At 43.6% G+C, this 9815-nt stretch overlaps 1 protein-coding gene across 2 annotated transcripts in view; it reads left to right on the plus strand.

The window, feature by feature from the left end:
* The window catches only part of LOC116077188 (myosin-8), a 30594-nt gene extending 22078 nt beyond the window's left edge, over positions 1-8516 (plus strand). The window contains exons 31-40 of one of the 2 annotated variants that reach the window (XM_031351546.1): positions 1056-1239; positions 1324-1489; positions 1584-1708; positions 3278-3586; positions 4269-4472; positions 5534-5659; positions 5748-5918; positions 6069-6173; positions 6764-6859; positions 8222-8371. In XM_031351546.1, coding sequence (XP_031207406.1) covers positions 1056-1239; positions 1324-1489; positions 1584-1708; positions 3278-3586; positions 4269-4472; positions 5534-5659; positions 5748-5918; positions 6069-6173; positions 6764-6859; positions 8222-8371 — 1636 coding nt within the window. Of the gene's footprint in view, positions 1-1055; positions 1240-1323; positions 1490-1583; positions 1709-3277; positions 3587-4268; positions 4473-5533; positions 5660-5747; positions 5919-6068; positions 6174-6763; positions 6860-8221 lie in introns of both variants that reach the window. The other variant, XM_031351547.1, reaches the window with a different exon arrangement.
* The last annotated feature ends 1299 nt before the right edge of the window (positions 8517-9815 follow it).

Genomic DNA, 9815 nt, shown 5'->3' on the forward strand with positions numbered 1-9815 from the left:
TTTTTTCCTTTTATAGATGAAAGAAGCTAACCTAACTTGAGGGCATAGACTTATTTAGAGGAACAGCTAGTATGGGAACCAGAGGTTCTGATTACAGAGTTCATCTGCTTAAGCTCTGAGTAGACCAAACATTCCTCTTAAAATCACAATTGAGTGCTGGCAGTAGTGGTGCACACCTTTAATTCCAGCACTTGGGAGGCAGAGGCAGGTGGATTTCTGAGTTCGAAGCCAGCCTGGTCTACAAAGTGAGTTCCAGGACAGCTAAGGCTATACAGAAAAACCCTCTCTTGAAAAAAAAAAATCACAATCGAGTTCCCTAAACTATACGAAATTTCCAGGATTGGTCTAAATAAGATAAAACTCCATAGACAGAGAGTACCTTCCAATATACCTTCCTGGGTGTCAAGTTAAAAGGGTTCTCTGTGTCTTAAGGATGTGGCCTTGACACACCAATGGGAATGAAGCAAAAATATAGACCACTCAAATGAAAATCAAACTTGCCTTTGCTTATGCATTAATTGTCTGGATTTATCTGACAATTGTGTTCTCTAGTTAGACTGTCCAAACATACACGTTTTAAACAAATTAGCTATTATCTCTGGACAGTGTGTGTGTGTGTGTGTGTGTGTGTGTGTGTGTGTGTGTGTGTGTGTATGGGAGGGGGATTCATAAAAGGAATAAGAAAAGTGTGGAATAACAAACGTAGGCTTAAGAAGGGATGCATAAACCAATCAACAATGTTGTCCCAGGTGATGATTTTCACAGCGATTCCCAAACAGAAGTTCTATAAGTCCAGAGCCACTGATAAAGTAAGGCACCTAGCACTGACAGCAGCCTGTGGAGATCTAGTAACATTCCAAGGATTTCACTTAGCCCAACTATCTGCCATTTTGGAACAACCCAATTTGTCAGTCTAAAATGAAGTGCGGTGATCATGATCACTGCTGAGAGGCAGATGGGTTCACCAGCCTAGGACAGAATGCTGAGAGGGATTGTTCGGTTATGGTTTTGTTCCTGGCTTTGGCTGGGTCTTGACAGTCTGGCTAACTTCTCAGGAAGAAGCTGGCTCAGCGTCTGCAGGCAGCCGAGGAGCACGTAGAAGCCGTGAACGCCAAGTGTGCTTCCCTGGAGAAGACGAAGCAGAGGCTGCAGAACGAGGTGGAGGACCTCATGCTGGATGTAGAGAGGACCAACGCAGCCTGCGCTGCCCTGGACAAGAAGCAGAGGAACTTTGACAAGGTGGTCTAGCCTGCTTGAACTTTATGAAAACTCTATTAAGTCTTCCTCCTCCCTGTCCCAGCTGACAATCCACGTCCTTTTCAGGTTCTATCGGAATGGAGACAGAAGTATGAGGAAACTCAGGCTGAGCTTGAGTCCTGCCAGAAGGAATCCCGTACTCTCAGCACGGAGCTGTTCAAGGTGAAGAACGCCTATGAGGAGTCTCTGGATCAACTGGAGACACTGAGGAGAGAGAACAAGAATCTACAGCGTGAGTCCCAGTCTTCCCATCCCTGCTCAGTCCTGGCTGGACCATCCCATGTTGCCATCACTTCAATCACTTCTTCTTATCTGTTCTTCCACAGAGGAGATTTCTGACCTGACTGAGCAGATTGCAGAGGGAGGGAAGCATATCCATGAGCTGGAGAAAATAAAGAAGCAAGTGGAACAAGAGAAGTGTGAGATCCAGGCTGCCTTAGAGGAAGCAGAGGTGTGTGTGTTGCTATGTTAGGGGGTAGGTTGGGGGTGGGGGGAATATCAGACAGACATTAGCAAAAGTATCAAGATGAGTAATGGCATCATGAATTGAATACATTATTATGCAGCAGATTTAAATTTAAATGTGGGACCTTTGTGCACAGTGCAATTAGGTGATTCTATCTAAAGCTTTCGTATTGTCAGTACTGGAGGCTGGAGAGATGTCTCATACATTAAGAGCTTGTACTGCTCTTCAGGAAGACCTGGGTGAAGTTCCCAGTACCCACATCTGGTAACTCACAACCACCTGTAACTCTAGCTCCTGAGGATCTTATCCCTTCTTCTGGCCTCCAAGAACTCTGGCAGAGACATGACATACATCCACACAAACACGTGTGCACATGAATAAAATGAAAATGAGTTTAAGAAAAGTGCAAATAAACCCATCCATTCAGTTTCTTAGGACTTACTACAAGAAAAATAATCTTAAGAGGTGAAACTTTAAGACAAATATTTCCAATTAAAAACAGGAAGCAAACTAGAACAGCAGAATTCCAAATAATAATTAAGTATGGTAATAGGCCAGGAGAGGTTACAAATACCTGAGATCCCAGCACTTGGGGATAGAGGCAGGAGGATTAGTTCAAACATGAGGCCAGATTGCTCTACATAGGAAGGCCCAGGTCAACCAGAGCTTTATAGCAAAATCACACTTTAAGAAATCAGAAGAAGCCCAGAAAAATGGCTCAGTAGTTTAAGGCACTTCCCACCGATCCTTAGCCCTCTATCTAATCTTCAGACCCCGCAAGGCAGAAGGAGAGAAGCAACTCCCATAGATTATTCTCTGACCTTTGTAGCCTACCTCTGTCAAAATTATTTATTAAATCTATAAGAGAAAAATTACCAAAAGTACAATCAATGTGGAGAAAGATTTATGATAGACACAAATGTTTGCTTTTAAAAAAACAAGACATATATTCACTTATAAAAGTTTGATTAGATAAAAATAGATAGAAATAGGGACATAGAAAGGCCATGAATTAGCTCAAGGCCATACTGGGACACAAAGCAAGATACTCCGCCTTTAAAAATAGTAGAAAAATGTACCACATTAAAATAGTTGTCTCTGTGAGGGGCAATGGGAAGCTTTGTTTTTTTTATACATTGTCCCCACATTGTATAGTGAGTGCACATTATATAATTGGAGAAAACTACTTTAAAGCTGATAGTTTCTGTGCCAGATTAATATGTCATACACGAAGACTGTAGTTTATGAAACATTATACATGTGTACATGTAGTATACTTATACTATATGTGAAATTAATCAGGTAATTCTGTCAGTATGTCATGAATCTTTAGATAGTGCACAATACCTTTACTACAGAACTGTCCTATATAATCTGTAACTGGATAAACAAGCAAACAAAAATGATTCACCACATGGGTTCTTAGGACAACTATATTAACTTAAAAAGTTCAACAAGATGACAGCAATAAGAGCTTGCCTCACAAACTCAGGGTAGACTCCAACCACTTGAGTTCTCTGCTGCTCGGTGATGACTGATCACTGTGTCCTTAAGGCCTCTCTGGAGCATGAGGAGGGGAAGATCCTGCGCATCCAGCTGGAGCTGAACCAAGTCAAGTCTGAGATCGACAGGAAGATTGCTGAGAAGGACGAGGAGATCGACCAGCTGAAGAGAAACCACATTAGAGTCGTGGAGACCATGCAGAGCACGCTGGACGCCGAGATCCGCAGCAGGAACGACGCTCTGAGGGTCAAGAAGAAGATGGAGGGAGACCTCAACGAGATGGAGATCCAGCTGAACCATGCCAACCGCTTGGCTGCCGAGAGCCTGAGAAACTACAGGAACACGCAAGGCATCCTCAAGGTAGACATGCATTCGCCTCTTAGATGAGTTACAGAACACACCTGCCTACTCTTCTTAATTACTTCTTAAGACAGCTGTTTCTAGCTACCTCCACCCATTGCTGCTGTGATAAAATGCTCTAGTGAAACTCAACTTAAAGGAGAAAGTGTTTATTGTGGCTCACAGTGTGCTTAGAGCATAATAGTCTACAGACATCGTATGTAGAAGATCAAACAGACGCATAAAGTTAAGAAATAACAAGATCAAGAATACACAGGCTTTGCTCAAAACAGGCCTGAGGTTGAATCTTGGCTTTGTTGCTTTGACTATAAGGAAGTTATTTAGCCTCTCTGGCCTGTTACTTCTTCTATACAATAAAAATAAGTTTCCTACCACATGGATGCTGTGAGGATCCAATGAAATAGCAGATGTCAAGCATTATGGGGAATGTGTAGAAAATGCTCTATAATTGATAAAGGATAGTGATGGGCATGTGACAGATAGTAAGTTAAGGGCAGAGACAGAACAAGCCTCTGTCCCTTGACAATTTGCTCCCACTCTAAACAGATGCCACCATCATTGTTAAGCTCATACAAATGACAGGCAAGATATCTCCTGTTCCTAACACCAACACCCTCCTCTAGCTCATCTCCTAGGTGTGCAGATCCTCTTCAGAATAGTCAAAATATTTTTTAACTGACAGGACACCCAGTTGCATCTGGATGATGCTCTTCGGGGCCAAGAGGACCTGAAGGAGCAGCTGGCAATCGTAGAGCGCAGAGCCAACCTGCTGCAGGCTGAGATCGAGGAGCTGCGGGCCACGCTGGAGCAGACCGAGAGGAGCAGGAAGATTGCAGAACAGGAACTGCTGGACGCCAGTGAGCGTGTGCAGCTCCTCCACACTCAGGTGAGCCAGATGCTGGTGCACTGCTAAGTGAGGCATCTAGAATGTGGGTACGTAGATGTAACCGTGGATGGAGCTATATCTCAACCACCATTGTAGCTATGAGAGAGCTCTGGGTCACCTTACTGTGCATTCCTATTTGTCTTTTCTAAATTTCCTACCAGGGGGGCTTTGTAGATTTAGACATAAAGGTAGACTTTTGGGGGTTAATAAAACCATGAAGAATAACCCCCAGTGAGCATGCCTTTGACTCCAAACTGAAACACATTTCATACAGCACTTATCAGGGGCACATCAGAGTTCAACCGCACCGTGGCCACTGTTCCATTGCCTCACAGGGCACTCAGCACCATCCCTTCTTGCCCAGGCATTAACTGTCATAACAGTCCCTTGTAAGATCTCCGTGACACCAATATAACCACACTCAGCATTTCCAATATATGCAGAAGGAGTTTTCCTTCCCTGCAAGAATACTGTGTTGAAATTTTAGGACAATGTTTTCATGACACAAATTCAGAATACACACACACACACACACACACACACACACACGTACACACAATGGACAAGTCCTCCTCTCTCTCCCTGTATCGCCATGTACACACACATAGTTCCTTTGAGAGACATTCTATGTCATACACTCTCACACACATAAAAACAAAACAAAACAAAACAAAAAACAAAAACCCTATTATTTCCAACCTTTTAAGCAGAGAATAATATAAATAAAACAAATGAAAAGATGACTAATAATAGTAGGTATTCACTATTGTTGTCACAAGACAGAATCTTCCCATATAACACAAATTCATGATCTACCTTCCTTAGCCTCTGGACTGCTGGGATGTTAAGCATGCACCATCGTACCTTGTCAGTACAGGCACTCCTAAAACTTCAGAGGTCCTTATACATAAATCACATAGGCAGTAAAGGACTGAGTACGAGGAAGGAGGTTCCAACCATGCACACTAGTAAATTCTGGGGTTAGACTAAAATAGAACAATTGTAAACCCCAAGTGGGCAACCTGAAAACACTATAAATTCCCACCATTTTTTTTTAACAGAACACGAGCCTCATCAACACCAAAAAGAAGTTGGAAAATGATGTTTCACAGCTGCAGAGTGAAGTTGAAGAAGTGATTCAAGAGTCACGCAATGCAGAAGAGAAGGCTAAGAAAGCCATTACTGATGTGAGCACCACACACATTACCCTTCCTACACCTGTGCCGCCTGACACCACCAGGGTTCATTATTTTTTTTGATTTATTTCCCTCTCAGGCCGCCATGATGGCGGAGGAGCTGAAGAAGGAGCAGGACACCAGTGCCCACCTGGAGCGGATGAAGAAGAACCTGGAGCAGACGGTGAAGGACCTGCAGCATCGTCTGGATGAGGCTGAGCAGCTGGCGCTGAAGGGTGGCAAGAAGCAGATCCAGAAACTGGAGGCCAGGGTGGGTGTCTTCAGTCCTAAATCTGGGAAGAGTGAGGGGACACACTCTTCTTGTTGTGGGGTCAGGTACACACCCTGCTCATACCTGTAGTTGACCCTAGGCTAACCCCCCAACACTGACTGGAGATGCATCTTTCTTTCTTGGTTACAGGTACGTGAACTTGAAGGAGAGGTCGAAAATGAACAGAAACGTAATGCTGAAGCTGTTAAAGGGTTAAGGAAGCATGAAAGAAGAGTAAAGGAACTTAGCTACCAGGTAAGAGGAATAGCTTTCTAGAACATAAAGGTATCTTGCCCACAGGGAAAGGAGAACCCTCGTGACTACTTAGAAGGCACTTGCAGACATGCATGTTAACTCCATGTACATAAAAGTTAAAAGACAGAGTCACTGATCCCAGGTACACACCAAGCCTTTACAAAAACAGCATAGAATGGGGCATACAGGTCAGTAGTAGAGTTTATATTCCACATGAGCTTGATTCCCACTAATAGGAAGAAAGGTGGAAGAAAGGAGGGAAGGGAAAGAGAAGAAAGGAAGGGAGGGAAGGCAGTACTAGAGAGAAAAGAATATAGGCATTAAATCAAAATAAGCTAGATGTTAGTTTTACTGTGGCCGCTCCCAGAATAGGAGGGTAAGAACTAGAGAAAATGTATAGAATTCTTTAATACAGAAAGTGAACATCATACACATTTAACAAGCATGACCATTGTTCATAGCATGAGTTTGTCACATTTACCCCAAGGTCCCCTTTCTGGCACAACAGTGACTTATTTTAGCACTGAAGGTAGACGCATTTCTTTGGATTGAATGCATATCTTTTTTTTTTTTTTTAATCAAACTTTCAGACTGAGGAGGACCGTAAGAATGTACTCAGGCTGCAGGACCTGGTGGACAAACTGCAGGCGAAGGTGAAATCCTACAAGAGACAAGCCGAGGAGGCTGTGAGTATCTCTGAGGTTTTGTAGAAAGAAGCAGAATTCTGTTGGGTAGAGAAAATGTGTTTTGTTTGTTGTTGTTATTGTTGTTGCTGCTGTTTTAAATGTATGGGGAGGAAGAAGGACACACAGTAAGAATCTACCATTCACGTATTTTATGAGGGTTGTGATCTTACAAATGTAAGTGTACACCCCATGCTAATCATAGAATAGGGTTCAAGAGGAGATATTTAAATATAGCTAGGCAGGAAGGACCAGGTAAAAAGAAAGCTCCGAATATCTGGCCTTAATTGATAGCAACAAACCCAGAACAGAAACACGAACACCAGGACAAACAATTCATGTCTCTCAATATTCACAAATCATGTGTTCCTAAAAGTCAAATATTGATTGCCCTCCTCTCTCAACTGACTTGTTGACTCACTCTATACATAAGGCTTTCCTCCCTGTATGTATTGCTGCAACCAGAACTTCCAGGGATACTAGAGGGACAGCCAGTGGTACAAGGCTCTGTGTCCTGCAGTACCGAACAGCAAAGAAATGATGCGGGAAGCTCTCCTTTCCCCTGCTGTGCCCACCCCATTCTTGTAGATATATATGATAGGTAGAAAGGAAGGCAGGCATGAATAGTAACAGAACATAAAACAGGCAACTTTTGTTTTAGTCCCACTTCCCCCTTCTCTGCATTAGTCTTAAAACACACAGGGAAAAAAATAGTTAGTGTCATTTCCAAGCTATTTCAGTGGAAACATTTGCTTACTGAGGTCTCTGGGGACACCTGGGTTTCTTCTTCCTCTTCCCCCCAAGAGACACATCAAAAAAGTAAGCAAGGTGATGGAGAGATTACTCAGTGGTTAAAAGCACAGAGTGCAGGTTCAATTCCCAGAAACCACATGTTGGCTCACAACCATCTGTAACTACATTTCCAGGGGAAAGGAGTCTTTGCTTGGAAGGTCTCCAAGATCCTCTTCTGGCCTGCTTTGGCACTGCCTGAATATGTTGCATAAACACATACATTTATACATATATATGTGTATGTGTATATGTGTATGTATGTATGTATGTATGTATGTATGTGTGTGTGTGTGTGTATATGTAGGCTAAACACCTGCATCATAAAATGAATCTTGAAAAAAGCAGGGAGGTGGTAAGAAGGTTTGACAAAAGACTGGTCTCTTCCATTTGAAAACAATTTCTTCTTTCCCTCCTTCAAGGCAAAATTGTCACTAGAGTTACAAATTGGGTTGAGATTGGAGGTCAGATAGGACCATCACTACTTGAGAAAGAAATACAATTGTAGAATAATCTGACCCGGTAACAGAGTGAGGCCCACGGCATCTAACTGCTGGAACTCTTGTCTGTTCTCAGGAAGAACAATCCAATGCCAACCTGGCCAAGTTCCGCAAATTGCAGCACGAGTTGGAGGAAGCCGAGGAGCGGGCTGACATTGCAGAGTCCCAGGTCAACAAGCTGCGGGTGAAGAGCCGCGAGGTTCACACCAAAATCAGTGCAGAGTAAACGCATCTTGCGAAGGCTGCCAAGTGGCTGAAGGAAAGCACAGAATGTGTTGCTTTGGGTCGCTGGCTGGGTCACTTGCCTCCCTGTGTTTACTTTTCTCTTACTGCTGACTGAATTAAAAACTACAAGGCATTGATAAATTAAACCAGGCTCCCTGTCTTATTTGCAAAATTGTTTGCTGGCAAAGCCAGTTCTCATCTAACTTTTTTTTTTTTAAATTGTCATATATGTCTATGTAAAGTTATCTTAGTTCACTTCCTGTCAGCGCAATAAAACACTGACAACTTGGGGAGGGAAGTGTTTGTGTGGCTTACAGTTTACAGTCCACCAGTGAGAGAAGCCAGGGCAGGAGCTCAAGGGAGGGATGCAGGAACATGAAACAGGACCCGCTTACCAGCTTGCTCTCCATGGCTTACTCTATCTACTTTCTTAAATACCCCAGGACCACATGCATGGTCTTAAATAACCCAGAGCCACTCACAGACATGCCTTCAAGCTAATCAGATGGAGGCAATTCCTCAGTTGAGGGTCCCTCTTCCCAGATGACTCCCATTGGTGTCAAGTTGACCTACACTACTGAAAACAAGAACATTTAATATGCTGAACCTCTCACTACCACTCAGAAGCTCTTTTCTCACCTCAACTCTCAAGTTCCCACCCACACAGTATGCTCCAATAGGGCTTTGTGTTTGAGATAGAGTTCATCTATCCTTCCCAGGCTGGATTTGAACTTAAGATCCCCTTGCCTGAGCCTCCCCACTGGAAGTGCTGGGAGTACAGGTATGCAGCCATGCTTGGCCAGATCCTGTTTTAATAAATATGTCTGGATTGCTACAAATTACTAAGGGAACCCCTCTCTGAGGGAGCCTTTGTGTCTCTCCAGAGAGGCTCATTCATTCAGTGACTCTAGATACTGCTCATTTTACCATGTGCCAGGCACCATTCTAAATTCCGTGGGTGTTGCAGAGAACAAACAGCCCTCAGAGATTTTACACTCTACAAGGTGAGAAAGGTAGCCGGCACATGAGCAGCCATGCAACGTGATGGGTCCGTGCAAGAGGTTGACAGACACAGTTGCATTTTATTGAGATTAGTCACAGAACGCCTCTCCAATGTGAGCATATTGCAGCAGAGACCTGAAGGAAGCAAGGAAGCAGGCCAGACCAAGTATTTGGGGACTGAGCCCTTCAAGACAGAAAATGTCAAGACTGAAGCCGGGGAACTGTGCCTACAAGTGTGAGGAAGTTGGTCTGGCTGTGGCTGCAGGAGAATGAGAGACAGAAAAGGAGAGGAACCAGGGGCTGATCATGTCATGGCCCCAGAGGCACTCAATGCCTTACTTACTTGTCTTCAGCACAGAGCCCAGTGGGAAAGCCTGAGAAGGTTTTAAGTAGTGTAGAGATATTAACATGCATTTTAAAGGAATCTCTTTGTCTGGTGTGTT

The sequence above is a fragment of the Mastomys coucha genome, unplaced genomic scaffold (genome assembly GCF_008632895.1).
Source record: "Mastomys coucha isolate ucsf_1 unplaced genomic scaffold, UCSF_Mcou_1 pScaffold5, whole genome shotgun sequence".
Taxonomy (NCBI): Eukaryota; Metazoa; Chordata; class Mammalia; order Rodentia; family Muridae; genus Mastomys; species Mastomys coucha.